General features: G+C 37.4%; 1 protein-coding gene across 1 annotated transcript; it reads right to left on the bottom strand.

Annotated features, from left to right (window-relative positions):
- Positions 1-10,836: 10,836 nt before the first annotated feature.
- LOC110105002 lies at positions 10,837-20,835 on the bottom strand. Its single transcript, XM_020834339.2, has 3 exons — positions 20,283-20,835; positions 17,317-17,586; positions 10,837-11,690 (listed from the first exon to the last, which is right to left on the bottom strand). The coding sequence occupies exons 1-3, from the start codon at positions 20,675-20,677 to the stop codon at positions 11,174-11,176; spliced, it is 1,182 nt and encodes a 393-aa protein (XP_020689998.1). The 5' UTR covers positions 20,678-20,835; the 3' UTR covers positions 10,837-11,173.
- Positions 20,836-21,069: the final 234 nt, after the last annotated feature.

Below are 21,069 nucleotides of genomic sequence, written 5' to 3'. Positions count from 1 at the left end.
TATATATATATATATATATATGACAATAAATTACTATTATGACAAGAAATAAGTTAGATTTATAAGAAATTTTACAACAAGAAAATCATTATTTACTGTATGAATTTCCTGAGGAAAAATTTCATCAAAAATTCCCTTAGTAATTAGTTGACGTGGCAGTTTTTCGACGGAATTTTAGTACTATTATGACAAGAAATAAGTTAGATTTATAAGAAATTTTACAACAAGAAAATCATTATTTACTGTATGAATTTCCTGAGGAAAAATTTCATCAAAAATTCCCTTAGTAATTAGTTGACGTGGCAGTTTTTCGACGGAATTTTAGTACTATTATGACAAGAAATAAGTTAGATTTATAAGAAATTTTACAACAACAGAATCATTATTTACTGTATGAATTTTCCGAGGAAAAATTTCATCAGAAATTCCCTTAGTAATAAAACCATCATCCTTGAACCTTCGTTGTTGGACCATTGCCTTTAGACAATCACCATCAAACTAAAATCATTGAACTATTACCATGTGGCCATCACCCTCATCAAACCATCATTGCAGAACATGTTGTCAGACCACTGCCTTCGGATAACCACCACCAGACCTAAATCATCGAACCACCATTGTCAAACCACCATCTTCGGATCGATGTGGTCCAACCTTCATCCTTAGACCATCATCGCCCGACCACTTCGTCAAGCCATAGATAGAAAAACACCTCAGGAACCTATCAATTCATAGGTCAATCACTAGTTTCCTTGTCTAGTAGAAAGCAATTAAGTAGTATTATCCACTGCTGAAGCGAAATATATTGTTGTAGGGAACTGTGTTGCTCAAGTCTTAGAATTAAGGAAATCATTGAATAAAATATTACTAAAAATATATGAATAAACAACAATTATTGAAAATGACACATAGGATGGATGGTTTTGATTTATGCTAAAAACTTTAATTTTAAGATTTTAGTTGTAGGAAAATGAATTTTCAGCCATTTCATTTATTGTTAGCCCTCTAGTAATATATACATGGATGATATTATTTTAATCTTCTATCAAGAATCATAAATAAATGGTCAATTTTCTTCTAGATGAAGTGGGCATATTCCTCATATTTATGCTAGTCTTTTGGAGGTTGTGGGTTCCTATAGGCCATATTTGAGAAAGCATCATTGTGGAATATTTGGTTAGAGTGATTAGAAGTTGATCACGGTTGACCCCTATACCTCATACCACGCGAGAAAGAATCCAAACTGGCAAATAAAGCGACAAGCGCCTTGACGCCACACGTCATTTGAAGGGTGAAATGACCTCTGATTGCCAAACGGACGGCGACATTGTGGTCAGAACATCAAATTCTGCTAGATCGAGACCTCTCGCAATCGAGCTAGATGAGATAGGTCAAAAAGGATGACCGACACCCAAACTTAAAGCTCGAGGCTGATAAAACAAGGCGGATCGACAGACAGACTTCATTATTGTGTCCGGAACATCGTCAATACTCTAAATGCACTGTCAATTTGTTCGAATGAGGTTGTCCGCACAAATCGAGGCAATTCCAAAATGACAACACGCATTTTGAGGAAATTAGGCCTCGGCGACACCCAAAAGACGTCCAATCACGAAACAGACTGCGTTATTGCGACCAAAACGTCTAAAATACCCTAAATCCATTGTTAATTTGTTTAATTTTGATATTTGACAAAATTGACATGCAAAACGGGATAATCAGCAAGCATTTCGAGAAAAATTAGTCTTGACGTTGCTCAAACGACGTCTGATCATAAAACGGACTGCGTCTTTGCGACGGGAACATCGACAATATATTAAATGCACTATCAATTTGTTATTTTGATATTTGATGAATTCGACATGCAAAATGAGATAATCGGCACAAAAATCAAGAAAATAGAACGTAAATTGAGGAGATTTTGATTTGTTTTACGGAGCTCTACCATTTCTAATTAATGCGCAATGACATATCATGAATAGAGCTCATAGCTTAATAAAATTTTAATATACAATATCTGCCATATAGAGAAAGAAGTCAGATCAGAAATTTAATGCTATTAATATTACTTCGTTTTGTCTTATCAATCCTGCACATCACAAGCTGGCTTTGGCTTGTCTTCGAAATCTAAAGACCAGCCTTCCACTTTCCTGTTCGTCTAGCCACAGGAAACAAATCCTATTCAGCAAGTTACAGCAAGAAGGAAAGATCCAAGGCAGATAACGCTTACAGCAACGCAGTTGGAGCACATCCAATAAGTACAGAACAGCTATCTATGGAAGGAGATGAAGTATTTGGAGATATCAATGAGAAAGCTTCAATTATAAGCAGCTTGGATTACTTACGGAATAAATTGCTGTTAAAGAGAAATTACTGGCCATAAAGCCCAATAATCTGGACTTTACATTAGCTACTAGAATACATCTAGCTATTGAGCGGCACACGAAGGCTTGGAGATAGCTGGGTTCTCTGCTGGTAAATCTATTCTTCTATTAGGCGGAGCAGGTGGAGTTGGATCTTTGGTGATTTAGCCGACAAAGCATGTTTATGTGGCATCAAGAGTTGCTGCCACTTTAAGCACGAGTAAGTTGGAGCTATTGAAGAATTTGGGAGCTGCTTTAGCAATCTCAACTATAACAGGGAAAACTTGAACGAGCTGACAGGAAGATTCGATATAGTATATGACACTGTTAGTCTAGGCGACACCGGATCCAAAGCAATGAGAGAAGGTGGAGATTCTTGCTGGAGAAATCAATCGCTTGCGATCCTTAGCTCGAAGCTTGAAAGCAAGTCCAATGAAACAGCAGAGCTGATCAAGTAGTTGGGTTTAGAAGTTGAATCCTTAAAGCTTGAACTTGAAAAGGCAAAGCTAGCTGAGAAATGTTGGTTGAGATGGAAGCCTTCGCTGAAGGGCTCAAGATTGAACTAACAGATGCAAGGAAAGCTGAGTCGTTAGAATCTAGCTTGGAGGAAGTAAAACACTCTGAAAGTATTGGTGTAGGATCCTCTTGCTTCTTTGATAAAGCAGGTAGAAGAGCAAGTCTATGCTAGATGACACAGAATCTGAAGTAATATGGCTTAAGGGGAAGGTTGAAACATTACAGCTTGAAATTATTAGGCATAAAGCAGATCATGAAATTTCTGATAAACATCATTGTTGCGTCCTGGAATATTCACGGCGGTAGAGAAATATATATGGTTTAATGTCTTAGCATTGTACAAAGATCCAACACACAAGCAGATAAGTGAGGGGGTGAAACATTCATAAGAGACACCAGAGTTTTTACGTGGAAAACCCCTTAAAAGGGGGAAAAACCACGGGGCCTGGCCCAGTTTGAATGAATCCACTAGTATTTGTAGTTGTTACAAATGAGGCTCTTCCTTGGGAGAAGGCCTTGGATTGATGTAACAAATGTACATCATGCATATTGCATTACATAGTAGGAATTACATATACATGTTTGTCTGGTCGGAAGGACCGTAGTTAGCAGAAGACCGGGGTCAGAAAGACCGTTGTCTGTTGATGGAGGTCGGAAAGAACATAGTAGGTGACGAAGGCCTGAAGGACCGTAGTCGGTAGGAGACTGGGGTCTGAAAGACCGTTGTAGTAGGGCGGTACTTTGGTAGAACTCTGGACGTCAGGTAGTGGCCCAGCAAAAGTCCAGGCCTCAAATGGTGTTCTGACAAAACAATGGCGTAAGGTGGTAGTCTAGCAGAGGAGAGAGCCTTTGGCGAAGATGAGGGCCTCTGGCGAAGGTGAGGGCCTCAACTGAAGGTGAAGGCCTCAGATGTTGGTCTCTGTATTTCCGAGACGCTCAGTTCGACTATAAGCTTGCTGAAATCAGAGTTCGGGTGCTCTCGGAATTAATTTTTGAAGTTTCCAACTAGCTTTTGCCTCGAGATTCGTGCCCGATCAAGCTAATTTTGCATGACGTATCAATCATGATTTAGAAAAGCAAGAAGTGTCGGATTTGCAAAAAGACGGTTGAATTCTTGAAGATTGAGATCCAGATAGAGAAGGAGAGGGGGAAATAAAAATAAAAAAAAAAAGAGAAGAAAATGGAGCTCACAAACATACAGCAGTTCAGCCTACCCTTTTCCTCCTATACCCGATTCATACGTCACTCCAGATTTCAGCCCAACAACAGTCCACACAACTTCAACTCAAGCCCATCTTTAAAACAGCTTAACAAAATCTATCCACTCACAAATCCTCCTAGCCTACTTCATCTCAGATGATCCACTTAATATTTCAACCACCATTTTTACTTCAAGCCTGCAAAAGCCCATTTCAAAAAAAAAAAAAAAAAAAAAAAAAAAAAAAAAAAAAAGAAACGGAGTAATTCTCTATTTCATTGAGTTCTTGATTGAATGCATTAGTTATCATTATTAAATGATGTATTTAACATTTTTTTAGCTAGTTATGCATGTCCTAACCTGCTGATTTTTGATATGTATGCATATACATATATGAATATGTGTATATATACAAGTGTATACTTCCAAAAATAAAAAGAAAGAGATGAGTTCCCAAAAAAAAAAAAAAGAGAAAGGAGAGAGTTTCCAAAAAAAAAAAAAAAGAGAAAAGAAAAGAAAAATGATGTGGGAAATATTTTTGTACATTTTCATTGTCATCCCACCTACGTTGCCAAGGTATAAACTCCTAAATCATAAAACTCCAAGAACTCGCTTTCGACGCTTGCAACACGACAAAACGATCAACTATACACGCTTTTCTTAGCGTGGTGGGAGGAAGTTCATCACGATGCTCTCAAAGAATCGGGTGATCACCTAAAATTCCTTCTTTAGTGTTCGTGGCGCACCGAAAAACTGCATATACACGCTTTTCTTAACGTGGTGGGATGGGAACCTGGTGCGATATGTATGACAAAGTAGGGATACCCATAAGTACCCGCTTGCTGGGAAACAAACTTTTTTTTTTTTTGCAACAGGTACCGAAGACCCATATACGTTTTTCTTAGTGTGGTGGACGACGAAGAAAATACGGCCGCAGTGTCCTAGTCCGAGGACACCTATCATATACACTTTTCTTAGCGTGGTGGGAAGATCCAGTTTTCCGTAGTTTTCCCCTAAATGAGAAAGGCGCTGGAAGGCTGCCGAAATTTCGGGTAAACGTAAGACTGGACTTGGACCTGATTGAACTCAAAAAGGACATGCATTTGAACTTGAACTAGACTTGGAACTTGAACTTAAGCCAACAAATAAATAAGTGATCTACTCAAATTAGAACTCAAACTAAATTCAAAAGCTTAAGCTTAAACCAAAGAATATGAACTCAAGCTCGAACTTATATTGAACTTGGACAAAATTCGAAGTACAAGAGACTTGAATGAATGGAAGAGGCTCATTATGAGCCTGAACTAAGGATGTACATGAACTCGAGTTGAAATCAAACGAACTAAGTGCAAGAGAACTCATATTCAAATAAACCAAGTGTTGTGGGCATGAGCTCAAGTTGGACTCATACTTGAACTTTACAAGGCAACCAAAGAATTGAATGGAATACATAAGCTTTGAACTTGTCACATACAAATAGCAATAAATTGAAGTACTTGAACATTGAAGGCACAACATGGAATGTAATTCAATACTTAAAATGGGACTTGTAATTTGTCAAGATGATAAGATTAACCATGCAAGCAAGGATCATGGGGAGAATACAATGATATGCTTGTAATTAACAATGCAAGACTTCTAATGGAACATTAAGAAGTGATCACATCAATGGAAGTGCATATTCTAATCAACAAATGATATCAAATTCATCGTATACGATCAACCTAAAGGGAGTATATAGCATGAGTTCATGTTATTCATCTCAACCATGGATGCCCTATTTACAAAGAATATGTGAAGAACGTGAGATGAATAGCAAAGCTTCCTTCCAATCAATGGCAACCAGCTCGTAGATGAATATAGCGGTTATCTATAAGCACGAAAAGTTAAAACATATAAGCATGATAGGCTTCTAAACAATGCAATGATTTGCTGGCTAATGTGCACGAAGGGGATATGCTCCAGATATGACGAGTTTCCAATGCATATGGATACTTATGTGAGGTGTCATTCATAAGAAATGACAGAAGAAACTTTCTAATGCAGAACAATATACTTATAGGTGGCAATCAACAACATGCAGTGAATTTTATAACACTCCTACAACCAGAAATAATCCAATGCTAAGCAAATATACTAGCTCCCTACAAGCAAGAGTAGATGGTCCTTGTGAGAGACTCGACATACACACTAAATGTTATCCACAAGCAGAATGTCAAAAGGGGTACAACAAAAATAAACTTCCATGCTAAGCAAATATATTAGCTCCCTACAAGCAAGAGTAGATGGTCCTTGTGAGAGACACGACATACACACTAAATGTTATCCACAAGCATAATGCCAAAAGGGGTACAACAAAAATAAGCTTCCATGAGTTGCTGTAGGAAACTCATCATACGCATAATGTGTTCTAAAAGTGGTTTTCCTTCCAAGATCGTCCAACGATCGGTACAGGTTGTGAAGAAAATTCTAGCATAGAAGTTTGTCCCAGGACGAATTGGGATTCGTCTGGACGAAAATGACTCCCGAGAGAAAATCGTCCCGGGACGATCTGGATGGATATATATGGAATGAGATCGTTTTGAAGAGAGAGAAAAAGTCAGGAGAGAGAAAATCGAAGGAAAAAGGAAGAAAAGTGATTTTTGGGCGACTTCTGTCCGTTTCCGTCCGTAGCTGCAGTTGAGAAAGTTGACCGACTCGAGGTAATGCACATTCCGCCTTTCTCAATTTTCAGAAATGAGATTTTTGACAACTTTTATGTTTTGAATTTCATTTTCGTTAGCGAATATTTGGTTTTATTTCGCACTGACGAAAGTTTTACCGCATAACTTTTGATATGTTTCTGAGATGATTATTATGCACGTTTTGAGTATTTTCTGGAAGATTTTTACCGGGTATTTTGAATTCTGCGGTGTTTTGATTGAATTGTGAATTATCAGGATGTTGAAAAATGTTGCTTCAGTACAATGAAAGTCTTATAATGTTGTTGTGTATATTCTGTGATAATTTGATAAATTTCTGAATATGTAAATTTTGTGTAAATTCCGTATACTGCCGTTATGCCGCTGACGATTTTCTGATGTACTCTGATTTTCTGATTTGAATGTTTTGATGTGCTGTGATATCAGAAGGGAGTTATAAGGGGCCGAAATCCCTTGTGATTCCGTTGTCTGGGTCCGGGAAATCTGAGAATCAGTTCTGTTCTGAAAATTTTGTATATCTGTTCTGTTCTGGTGCTATAAGCACAAAGGGAGACATAAGGGGCCAGAATCTGAAATTCTGTCAGTATCAGAGAAGGGAGGCATAAGGGGTCAGAATCCATCGAGATTCTGTCAGGGTCAGGGATATCTGATATGTGATATGTGAAATGTGTTATCTAAAATGTGATTTTATCTGATTTAAATTCTGATTTGTACGATCCAATACGTTCTGTGATTTGAAAGTTTTATAAGATCTGTTCTGCACTCTGATTTGAATTCAAGTATCTGTTTTGTCTGATTATATGAATTCTGTCTGATATTCTGATTTCTGTACGATTATCTGATTTCTCTACGGCTATTTGAATAACTGTTTCTGATGTGTTTTCTGATGTAAATTTCTGGAGATTTGGATTGGTGAGTGTAGTCTTGCTGAGCTGTTAGCTCATCCTTGTTTTCTGCATGGTTTTCAGGCTGGGAAAGGGAATGAAGTCTTGGATTAGCCGTTCAGTGTCTGATCAGTGATTATGTATTTTGTACTTTTAACTTTTTGTAGAGTCATGGCTTTTCTGTTATGTTCTTTCTGTTTGTAAGCCATGACCTGTATTGTACATGATTATTTTGATGAAAGAAAATATAGATGATCTATTATGTATATTTGGAAGTAATAGTAGCTTTGTGTTTCGATTTGGTTTGTATGTTTGGAAGAAAGTTCTGAAGCAAGTCCCAAAACTAGATCCTGGATTTCAAGTGCCGTCGCGACCCGATGCGAGCGGGATGTGTCCCGGTCGGGTTGGGTAGTGACAAAGTTTAGTGGTATCAGAGCAATAGTTTTGGAACTTGGATTATACGACAGAGCTATAGAAATTGATCTGTAAGTCTGTCGGGATAGTTCTGGTTTGTCTGGATTTTTATTGTGGTGTTTTATATGCCTAGTTTTCTGTGTGATTATGGATCCGCCAGACCTAGATATGACTGACGGGCAGAGTGCTAGTCAGGCAGCTCCTGTGAACAGTACTGCCTTAGTGATTTGTTCTGATACAGTTTCTCAGTTTGCTACACTAGTTGCTCAGATGATGAGCGAGACTCAGAATATAGCCTCTTCTGTTCGATCTGAGGATGTGGATAGACATCTGCAGATGTTTCTGAGATTAAAGCCTCCGGGGTTTAAGGGCACTGTTGAGCCCAGAGCAGCTGAGGAGTGGTTAAGGAGGCTGGAAAAGACCTTTGACGGTATACAGTGTCCTTCGGACAGGAAGGTACCGTTAGCTGTTTTTCTGTTAGATGGTGATGCTGAGAGCTGGTGGACGGGCCAGCAGGAAGAAATAAATTTCAAGATAAGTTAAATTCTCTGATTACTTAGGAAGAATTTTTTGAAGTCTTTCGATCGTGGTTTGTACCTCCTTCTACTATCGAACCCGATCCTTATATGCAGATTAATAGGAGTCGACAGGGTTCGAACCATCAAATAAATATACGGTTGTGGAGACCGATATATTTTTTTTAATATATTCATATTAGGATTCAAGATCTATAATAAAGAGAATTCACTAATAAATGCATAAAACCTATGAAACCCGATCATCTATTGATAACTCAATAGAGTCGACAAGGTTTATCTACAAAATGCAAATATTTTCAAATGGAAATGACCCCAAACACCCCGATGATGGCCGTGTTGAATGTTGATCTCAACCGGAGGGGTTAACTTCAAATACTTCAAATGCCACTCAACTACTTTAAAATCCAAAATCCCAAAAATCCTAAATTTCAAAATATTTAAAATTGAAATCAAACTATCAAACACTTAAAGCAAAATTCATCTACCCTCCGCAATAGTTTATCAAGGTGGATAAATTCGAATATAACTTCAGCTCACATAGAGCCAAATGCCTAGTTGAAAATATCACTATGATTCATTCTCAAATAATTTCCTACCAATAAGGACGTGGTACGTGTCTTCTAACCGGCAGTTTTGTCGCCAAATGGCACCATGAAATACCGGTTATGGTCAGAGCCAATACGCTTATTACAACAACAACAACAACAACAACAACATCAAGCCTTTATCCCACTACGTGGGGTCGGCTACATGAATCCTTTTTCTCCATGGTGTCCTATTAAAAGTAAAATTCTCGTTTAAATCTAATAAAGAAAGGTCATTCCTAATATTTTCTAACCAAGTCTTTTTAGGTCTACCCCTACCTTTCTTAACATAAGTCAAATCTAATACCTCTACTCTCCTAACCGGGTCATCGCAAGGCCGCCGTTTTATGTGACCAAACCACCCTCACTAGGTCTATTGCTACTAAAATTACACTCCATATATTCAATTTTAGATTTACTCAAACTAAAGCATTTACACTCAGGTTGACCTCCATAATTCAATTTTACTTTCAACTCCCTCTCTAGTCTTATCAACAAGAAGAATATCATCAGCAAAAAGCATACACCAAGGTACATCCTCTTGCAAATGTCTAGTGAGAACATCCATGACTAAAGCAAAAAGATATGGGCTTAAGGCTGATCCTTGATGTAACCCAACCGAAATAGGGAAATACTTGGTCAATCCACCTTGTGTTTGAACACAAGTAATAGCCAATACGCTTATTAGTGGCATCAAATCCTTGACATATGAATCAATAGGATATGATCGATAGGGCACAAAGTCATCTGTTAGCTAAGGTGGATTTAAATTTATCCCCTTAGACAAACATTCACCCCAGGTCTACAAGGTCTCCGTAGACAAAGCAACCCATGACTGCCGACAATGATCCTTCTGTCAGGTTGGGTCGACTACCTCCTCTAACTATGTAGACCAGGGTTCACGATGGCCCAGGACGACGGAACCATGGGATCTTGATCGGGTCTATCATCTATTCCTACACCATTCGCTTTATATGCAAGGTAGTGAAATTTTTATTTTAAATATCAAACTTTTCAAATTCCCAAATCCAAACCTATGCTATTACTATATGATAGATAACACGTATTATCTACGTATATGATTGATGACTAGCCTTAATTGAAAGTTCTCTCTCATGATTGGGAGGGGTAATTAACTATAGGGGCTTGCGCCTATAGGAAACCAGAACTCAGATTATAAAGTCCTCGCAAAATGAGGGTGAAATCTCTGGGTAGTGTCTTATCTACAAGCCCATCTGCCTTCCAAAATTTACCCCGGAACTTAATGCGTTACAACTCCCCCCGAAAAAGAAAAGCAAACAATCGGGCGGAGGCCACAATCACAAATAAGACCAAAAGGATAAACTCAGAGGCTGTGAAGGACCTTAGGATAACTATATGGACTCCAACATAAATTTCCAGAATTAGAGCTATAACTACAGTCAAAATTCTTTAAGCCAAATGTGGAAGTTTGAGCATGAATCGGTTTGCCTTGAAAGCCTGAGCTGAGTCCAATCTGGAAGTTGAAGTTAATTTCCAAAATCTTACAGATTAATAGTAAGAACAACACAGCTTAGACTGCAGAGGTCATCTTGATCAAAATCAAAACATTGCTATAGAACAAGCAGGAGCAAGTTACTATATTGAAACTCCTGAGTTGCAAAAGGCTTATAAATTTTATGTTATTGAGAAAATACAAATCTGAGAGCTGACAAAATTCTGCATTCTCATATATATAATTTCTAGATAAGTCTCTTAATATGTACATCATAGGCAGCATGACAACTTAGATTTCCTCAGAAAAACTTGAAAACTAATACAGGGAAAAGGAATGCTAAAAACTTTTCATCCGTCAGTTCAAATATGCATAGGCATGACCACTTACCAAAAACTAAGGGATCAGGGAAGAACTGCCATAACCATAAATCTATCCAGTGCTCAATGCAGTAACCACATGATGGAAAAGGACTGTGAGAACAATCATAAGGCAATGCCTAGCCTTGCGTTGGTTCCTGCACAATACAAGTTCTCCTGTTATGCCCAATTTCATTGCACCTGGTGCAGTGCAGTGCTCGCACTTCCTTATTATCTCGAACCCTTATAACCAGTCTCTTTCTTGGAGGATCATGGATCTCGCCCCAAGCTGAAGCATCTGAATGGCTGCTATCGATCATAGACTCATAGTCATGTTCAATGGGACTCAAATTCCTAGCTGGTTCTGCACGTAGCTCTTCAAGAGCCTTCTCTCGACCGAGAAAAGCTCGTTTGTATGTGATAAGAACTCCATATTCCCTGTGTATATCATTTAGAATCTCCCTTGGCCTATAGTTCAGATTATTCCTGAGCTTGTCTCTAATGCAATTGGCAATCCATTTTGCCGTAGCTTGTCGATGTCCACCATCTTCCGATCTAATGCAGGAGTGCTCAGGGGTCAGGGTTCTTATCCGGAATATGCTTACATGAGGGAGTTTTGATGCATGAACACGCCATATGCAACCTTCTGCAGCACACCTGCAAATGAGATTAAAAATGCATCATTCAAAAAAAAATCACAAGTTACACCACTTTGAAGTAGGAAAAGTTTCAATGAATTCTAGGGGTCAATCTACAAAAAATCTCGTTCATGCATTTTTATGAATTTAGTTGATCATAAATTAGTTTAAATTCATCTAATTAAGCTTAGCTGATAAATTTAATTATGTTTAATGAATGATTTAATTTAGCACTTCTAGATGTTGTATCCATCTTAAAAATTTTGTTAACCCCAAAAGCAATATTTACTACTTACTAGACAGATGTAACAATGTTCATGTGAAACAAAGTAGCTAACAAGAATTGCGTGACGGAAATTAATCAAAATATGAACTTTGCTTTGCTGAATTTAAACTAACGTTTCTTCAAGTTAGACCTTAGAACAATCTGTGAGAAGATTAAGTAATAGCAATCACTTACTATGGAGATTATTAGGATACTTGCAAAACAACAACCACATAAATAAATAAAGCTTATGGCAAAATTAACAAGAGTCCACAGTTTAACAATTAGATTGTTCACCTGGATATCCCTCACTCGCACTCATGACAATGGTTCTTTTAGCGGAAGAAGGTTGCAAGAAAACTTAGAGACGTCACTAGGAGACAAGCGATGCTTATGGTGCTAGCCGTTGGAGGAGTCGGAGTTGGAGAGACGAGTGGTCGTCAGGTGATCTTCCACTCTCTAATAGGTCGTTGATCGTCGATTACGTCCTCTAGGTGGAGGAGAATACGATCGACGTATTCGTTGACAGTGCTCTCGGATCCAAACCCAAGGTCGAAGAAAGGTGATTGGATGATGCCGATTTGCCCTTGAGAATTGAAGGCAAATCCGTGATCAAATTTCGGATCAGCCATCCATGAATTAAGAGGAGCTTCTTCGTCGTGTGATGGTGGAGGAACCGGTGGTGGAAGGGAGGAGGGGGAGTGTAATCACCCACTAGGGGAATTAGGGTGGAGAGGGAGAGACAGAGAGGGACGGCTAGGATTGGGTGAGGAGGAGTGAGAGAGGGGTCTAGACGTCTAGTAAATCTGAAATTAAATTCATATTTTCAAAGGTGGGGGAAGAGATTAATTTGAATTTCAAATTTTATCCAAAAAGGCAATGGGGGCCGGCGGCTTATGTGGGCATTACGGGGAGAATTAAATGTGATTGGAGCTTAAATTGGAGAGAAAAAAGGTCTAATACAGGAGGCCAATCATATAGGAGGGAGGAGAGGGATTTGTTTTAATTATGTGGGCCCTCAAGGGAATAAACAAAGATTAAAATCAAATCTGATTTTAATTTCAAATTTGATTTAATTAGAAAGTTTCCTAAATGGATTTCTAGCAAAAGAAAAGATTTTGAATTCAATTAACTAATTGAATTATCAATAGGAAAATTTCTTAATTGCTTAGGATTTAATTTAGGAAAGGAAATTAAGGCCCTTGAATTTGAATTTCAAATTTTGGGAGCAAGGTGGCCGGCGGGTTGGGCTTGGGGATGGCAGGGAGTTGTGGGGTGGAGGCCGGCCGCCGGTTTGATTCAGTGGCCGGCGGCGTGGGGAAGTGGGAGAAGGCGGCAGGCAGGGAGTTAAAGGGAAGAGGGGGAGCCATTGGGTGGAGGGAGGATGAGGGGGTTGCCGGCGGTATGGGGAGGAAAGGACGGGGGAAGGAGAATCTAAATAAAATAAAAAACAAAATAAACCAAGAGCTCACCCTTAAGTGGACTGTTGGGTATTTCTTTGGCCACTCCTAGGCTTCACCACTCTCATGAACTCACAAAGAGATCACTAAGAAACAAGATAAAATTTCATTCATCAAACCATTAACCCATACAAATCCAAGAGACCTTAATATATATGCCTCAATAATAAAAACATCAAAAAGACACAAATACCCTCGGGGCTACAATAGAGACTCATTACCCATAGGGGTAAACTTGGAAAATAGAAATGAAAAATAAATAAAACACAAAATACATCAAAAGTAAAGACTCTGGATTGTAGCCATCGGTCTACGACTTCGTCGACGATACACATGCCGATCTCTGATCGATGTCCTCATCAAATGTAGTCTAATTATTTGCCCTATTTCAATTATTTTGTGGGACTTTTTTTGTTCAATTAAGTACTGCACCAATCTAAGTTGGATACAATACATTTTTAATCGATATTAATATCATGATATAAGCTTACTAAATTCATAAAAATCCAAGACCGAGATTATTAGACAGTTGCCCAAAACTCCTTTACCAAAAAAGCCAATAATTAAAAGATCAAAACAAAATTTTGATCAAGGGGGGTTTGACTCATTTTTAAATTAAATTACCTTTTATTGGATCTTCATGGTAGGTTTGACTCATTTCTAAAGTAAATTACCTTTTATTAGAGCTTTTTTTTCTAAGAAGTGCTCCTTTAAATTTAGCAACTAGGTGTTTGTAGTCCACGTACCTGTAGGTATCACTTTGGGCTAGCACACCTTTTTGGCACGAACAAGAGAGGTTAATATGAAAGGATCACATAAAAATGCCTAAAAGGGTAAGACTAGAAGTTTCCAGATGGGAGCAACGATTAATTGTTCATCTTGTGCAGAATGATGAATGATAAACCACAGAAAAGTGACTCTCCCAAATTTGACAAGTGTGCAAGAGCCGCTGTACCGGCACCCGGGTGCAGTGTTAAATAGGCAAGGGTCCCACATCAAGGATGGATATCGGCAAATAAGCTAGTCCATAAAACTAAAATTAGGATAGGAACTTGAAAAATAGATTTCCAGACAAGAATATTAATGAAATTAATCATAGGAAGTTAAATATTATGTGCATTTAGAAAACTAAATGGGTTGGAGAGAAGGCTAAGGAGATTGATAGTTTAGGTTTTAAACTTTGGTATTCCGGTTGGAGTCGTACTAGAAATGGTGTAAGTGTGATTATATATAAGAGTTTGAAGGACAATGTTATAAAAATTAATAAAATTGGAGATAGAATTATAGTTTTAAAGATTATTGTTGATGCTAAGATTGTTAATATGATAAGTGCTTATGTTCCTCAAGCAGTAGGTTTGGATATAAGTTCAAAATTAAATTTTTGTAATGACTTAGAAGAATTAATATAAAGGATACATCTTGAAGAAATAGTTTTTATTAGAGGAGATTTAAATGAACATGTTGGTAGAGAGGTAGATGATTTTAAAAGCATTCATGGTGGCCATGAGTTTGGAACGACAAATGAAGGTGGCAAGACCATATTAGATTTTTGTTTAACTTATAATTTTTTAATTGCTAATACCTTATTCAAGAAAAGGAATGAGCATTTCATCACTTATAAAAAAAAAATAATACAACTCATATTGACTATTTTCTTTTAAGAAAATTAGATCTTTTAAATTGCAAAGATTATAAAGTTATTCCGAGTGAAAATTTATGTACCAAACATCGATAATTAGTTTTGAACTTTAAGATAAAGGGGTAGAAAATAAAAAATAAAGTAAAACGATAATCTTTAAAGAATATTAATAAAAATATTTATGAAAGTACGATTTTAGTTCTTAAGATTTTATATGTGCATGAGGATGCTAATGCTATGTGGGAAAAAGTGGCTAGTGATATTAAAAATATTACAAAAGATGTGCTTGGAGTTTTAAAGGGAAAAGCTCATAATAGTAAAAATAGTTGATGGTGGAATCCAATTGTACAAGATAAGATTAAAAATAAAAAGATTTATTACAAAAATTAGTTTAATTGTAAAAACTCTAATAATTGGGATATATATAAAGAGGCACGTAATGAATCTATGAAAAGCAACATGCGATGCAAAGACCTTAGATTTTAGCGATTTATATAATGTATTAGATACTAAGGAAGGAGAAAGATATATATATAAGTTAGCCAAGCAAATAATATATATAAGTAGTAAGGATTTAGTTCAAATGAAGTGTATTAAGGCAAGGTTTTAAATTGCGTAAATAAGCCTCGAGGCGGTTTTTGTCCGTGAGGCGAGGCGTAAGCCTCGAGGCGGTCTGAGGCGTAAGCCTCACGGACACAGAATTGCGTAAATGAAAAAATAAGGGTTTTAGCAGGAAAATAATAGCAATATTGTACCTTACAACAAAAACATCTAAATGATATATGAAAATCGAAAATCACACAAAATAACCATGATCCCTAATGAAAGAATCGAAAATCACACAAAATAATTCAAAAAATCTAAAACCTTAGAATTTTTTTCACTTCAAAAATCTAACCAAAAACTAAAAAAAAATACCTAAAATCGTTTGTGAACTTCTCCTACAAGGCGGCCGGACACTTCAAGTTTGCCGGAGAGAGGCGGCGGGAAGGGTGGCCGACCATGCGGGAGGGGCTTTGTTTCGCGAACAGGAGCTTGCGGGCGGAGCTTTATCGGGAAAAGCCTGGGCCGAACGAGTGTAGGGAAAAAAATGAGTCATTTTAAGTAGGGTGGGGCCAACGGGTGAGGCGTACGCCTCACCCATTATTGCGCAATTGCGCCATTGAGGCGCGCCTCACACAGGGTGAGGCGTACGCCTCATTCAAACTCTAAATTGCGTGCGCCTCGAGGCGCCTTTGGGAAGAATTGCGCAAAGGCGCGCCTCTCGTTGCGCAATTTTAAACAAAGTATTAAGGATGATGATAAAAAAATATTTTTCTTAGAAAATGATATTCAAAAAAGGTTGGAGTAGCTCCAGTAGAAGATAAGATTAGAGAGAGTCGCCTTAGATGGTTTGGTCACATAAAACGGCGGCCTTCCGATGACCCGGTTAAGAAAGTAGAGGTATTAGATTTGATTTATGTTAAGAAAGGTTGAGGCAGACCTAAAAAGACTTGGTTAGAAAATATTAGAAATGATATTTCTCTATTAGATTTAAACGAGAATTTGACTTTTAATAGGACAATGGAGAAAAAGGATTCATGTAGCTGACCCCACGTAGTGGGATAAAGGCTTGATGTTGTTGTTGTTGTATTGTAGAGTCAAATCAACAAGGTTGTTTTTATAGAAAAAGCATCCCATAACTTGAAGGAAAGGCCAAGATGATTCACATTCATGAAGCTTGCAAGGTTGCAGAAAAATACAGTCTCATTAAGCTTCCAATATTAATTAGGACAAATCAATTGAACTCCACTAATACTCCATAGGTAATAAACATCACAAGGGATCATAATCTGCTGCATCTTTCATAGGAAACTTTTTTCATATTAGCATACTGAGGGGAATTTTCAGATTAACCTTAAATCTTATTCTTGTCTCACTATAATAGACCTCCTGATGATGGCCTTCTGAGTGGACTTGAATTTGACATGGTAAATCAAGTTGAGATCATTATTAATTTAGTAAATAAATTTGACCGTTGTATATACGGGGCCTCTCTCTCTCTCCGCTCTCCACCTCCCCAACCCCAACAACCCACACATTTGGTTCTAACAAATAAACCATGTATCACTTATTAAACTAACCTTCTCCATGCTTCCTAAATGAAAATTTAAAGAAAGCTGATAAAATTAGACAAGATAACTTGAACAATGTTTCAAAAGTCAAAACATAAATTTCTAAGGAGCTTCCACATGGCATAAACAAAGAGCATAAGGACAGACGCAAAGGAAATCAGTTATACCTGGCAGTGACACGGCGCTGATCTGACCGAATCATATGAAGCTCAAAATTTGCAGCAATAGCTGCACTTGTCAGTGAATTCCTGAATGTCTGCACATCTTCATATTCCTGACCAACCACCAGTGATTGTGAGTTTTGTCGGAAAATCTCCACTGACATGCTTGGCCCAATAGATGAATTTCTGACATAATCTCTTCTTGAAGATATTGCAGAACTGCTAGGCCCATTCTGACTATCAAGTTGATCCTCAGCTGCAATTAGTGCCACTTCTCTGAAAAGATGAAATAGATTTTTGTAGGAAGAGAAATTTGATTTGGATAATTTGAAACAAAACATAATAAGCTTGAGAAAATTTTCAGCCACAGAAATCATACAGTATAACAGACTATCAATGATATAAAAGCAGCAATGAAATCGTAAAGCACTTTCTTAGAAACAAACAACAAAAATCATTGTACAAAACTAGGACATAAGGAGATATTAACGAAAAGAATAGACTTTTTCTTGTCTTGGCAGTTTAAATTTATCAACTTTCAGACTTACTCACCAAAAGCAACTACCAAGATATGTAGAAAATTAGTAATAATGAACTGCTGGACATATTCGAATAGAAAAAATTATGGAAGCTGCTATGTGAGGAACAAATAGCATAAATAACTTAGATTCAGTTGCAGCCTTAGAATTTGATGTAGTTCCATCTGAATATACTTGAGATAAAAAAAAGAAATAAAAATCTTTATAAAATTACCATACAATAACTAATCAATAAAAAATACGAGGATTTAACATATTTCACACGGGGAAACACAGTTTCATAAGTTGCAGATTTCTAACCACAACAAGCTCAATGGACGTTTTTTTTTTCTGGGAAGATAGAAGAAGAAACAATTTCATCACATGAAGACCAAGAAAAAACAAAATCTACATTTCAATAACTGTTGTTTCTGATGGAAGAAAGCAAAAACAGAACAAAAAATTTGAAAGAAGAGAACTCAAGCAGAAAAAAATGGAAGAAGTAGAAGAAAACTACTTTGCTTCTTCACAGAACTTAAAAAAACTTCAGTTCACTTAACAATTCACATCCCACACAAGCAGTTTTAACAACTGTTTGAAAATTAAAAATAAATTAATAAAATAAACTGAAATGTTGAAACGTCGCTTGGTTTGAAAAAAAAAAATCCAACAATCTCTCCCTCAAACCAAAACTTTCTTCATCTCAAGCATCTTCAGTAGCTTTATGAACCTCAGTGTCGGTAATGCTTTGGTGAACAAATCAACTACCTGATCCTCTGTACTGCAGTGCTCTATGCTAATGTGACCCATTTTTATTACATCTCCGATAAAATGGTAATGCACATTAATGTGCTTACTCTTGTCATATTCTACTAGATTTTTGGTCAATACGATCGCCGACTTGTTGTCCACATAAATTTTTGTAGCTTCATCAATCTCTCCATAAAATTACTTCAACAAATTCTTCAATCACATTGCATCACAAGTCGCAGCCGCTGCTATGTACTCTGCCTCACATGTAAATAATTCTACAACATTCTGCTTCTATGTGCTTCAAGCGAATGTTGTATCACCAATATAAAAAACATATCCACTTGTGCTTTTTCTTTCCTCATGATCATTTGCTCAATCATTGTCACAATATCCAAGTAACATCATGTCTCCACTGCACTGATAATGAAGGCCAAACTCCTTACTATGTGTAAGAAACATTATGTCTTCACATTTCTTCATTTCCTTTTCTTGCACCATATCTACATTTGCCTCTTCATTCTTCTATCTCTTCTAACAAAATTGATAAATGTGCCCATACCTTCTACAAAAATGACATTTGATATTGGAAGGTTGCTTCTTCCTCTACCTCTAAAGCAATGTCCAATACTTTGTGTAGGTTCTCCTCTACCAACACGATCTCTTCCTCTAGTATCAAAAGAACATCTTCCTCTACCAAAATAGCCTCTTCCTCTGTCAAAACCTCTTCCACGGCCACCTCTGAAATTCCCACGCAATGCCACTTGAGTTTGGAAAGCTTCCTCGAGTGGTGTCGAAACATAATGCTTCAATCTTAATTCATCTGATTGAAGATATCTAACCAACCCTTTAATATGCATTTTTTCTATGTTCTTTGCCTTTTTTATGGCTACCACCGTGACTTCAAATTTTCTAGTCAAGTTTCGTAGGATCTTCTCAATAATCATTTTATCTTCTACAAATTCTCAATTCAATTTTCAATTGATTAACAATGACAATTACTCGATTGAAGTATTTTTCCACACTTTCCAACTCATTCATCTGCAACATATCAAATTGGGTTCGTAGGATTTGTAAACATACCAACTTTACTTTTTTATCTCCTTTGTAAGAATAATTTAGTGTAACCTAAGCCTCCTTTATGATTTTCGCCGTAGAGATCCGCTCAAAAATAATTTCATCTACAGCTAGGTAGATGAAGAAAATAACATTATGATCTTTCTTCTCATTTTCTTTCAATTCGTGAATAAGTTTTTGATTCAAATCTCTCTCAACTTCGGGCTACTAAAAACAAATCTCTATAATCTCCCACAACTCTTGAGATTGATACAACGCCCGCATTTGAATACTTCATTGATTGTAGTTCTTCTCGTAAACATGGACAATTGAGGTTATAAATTATTGGTACTTGAACTTATTGTCATTCTCCAATCGGGCTTTGATACCAATGATGGAAGCAAGAAAAAACAGGAAAAAAAAATGGAAGAAGGAAACTCAAGCAGAAAAAATGGAAGAAGTAGAAGAGCATTACTTAGCTTCTTCACAGAACTTAAAAAAAAAAAACTTCAGTTCACTTACGGGTTCACGTCCCACACAAGCGGTTTTAACAACTGTTTGAAAATTAAAAAAAATAATAATAAACTGAAACCTCGAAACGTCGCTTGGTTTGGGGGAAAAAAAAAACAAAAATCCAACAGTTTCTACCTCACGGCATCCATGCCTGCAGCTTGCAGCGGCTGCATGCCAACCTCGGTGACCGCGATATTCTCATCATCAGTATTTTGTGTCTTTTCTATGAACATAAAAATTGGAATTTTCCTGTTAGAATCAAACTCCTCCATCATATTCCGCACGTCGTCGTCATTCTCAATGGAAATCAGGCGGGAGTCGAGACCGACATCCGGAAGCTGGAATCTGAGATCAATCAACCCTGGATCAGCGTCGCAGATCTCTGACATCTTTGAGAGCAGCGTTCGAAAGCTTGCCGACCTATCCATTGAGACCAAGCGGGTCTTGCCCCCAACGTAGAACGCCTTCCCCTGCTGACTCACGAAATCGCCGCCGAAGCTGCAGAGGAGCTTCGCTTTCTCTCCCGCCATCTCAGATATCCTATCTCCAAAAATAATATAGCTTCAATTGGGACTGAAAGGGAACGGGTCAAAATTTTGTTTGAAAATTTTCAAGAAAATTTAACGACAGAAAAGCAAATTTTAATTTTCCTGGAACTAAGGGCTTCAAAGGGAAATGTGGGTCACGAATTATCGGGAGAATTCGCCTGATAAATGTTCTTGCGCCGGTGGAAGGAGAGGGGAGTAGGGGTATTTCGGGAATGGTAGCTTGAAAGTTTAGATACAGGTTAGAGTTAAAAGGGAAATAATAAATCGAAGTTTGGAGAAGTGGGGGGTATTTTTGTCACTTTCCATTTAAAGGGGTGATATTTTGGGCTATACAGGCGCGCTATGGTTAGAAACGGAATAAAAGTTAAGTTTTG

The sequence above is a fragment of the Dendrobium catenatum genome, unplaced genomic scaffold (genome assembly GCF_001605985.2).
Source record: "Dendrobium catenatum unplaced genomic scaffold, ASM160598v2 fragScaff_scaffold_621, whole genome shotgun sequence".
Lineage (NCBI taxonomy): Eukaryota > Viridiplantae > Streptophyta > Magnoliopsida > Asparagales > Orchidaceae > Dendrobium > Dendrobium catenatum.
The sequence above is the reverse complement of the archived record's forward strand: the minus strand, read 5'-3'. Positions and strand labels throughout refer to the sequence as shown.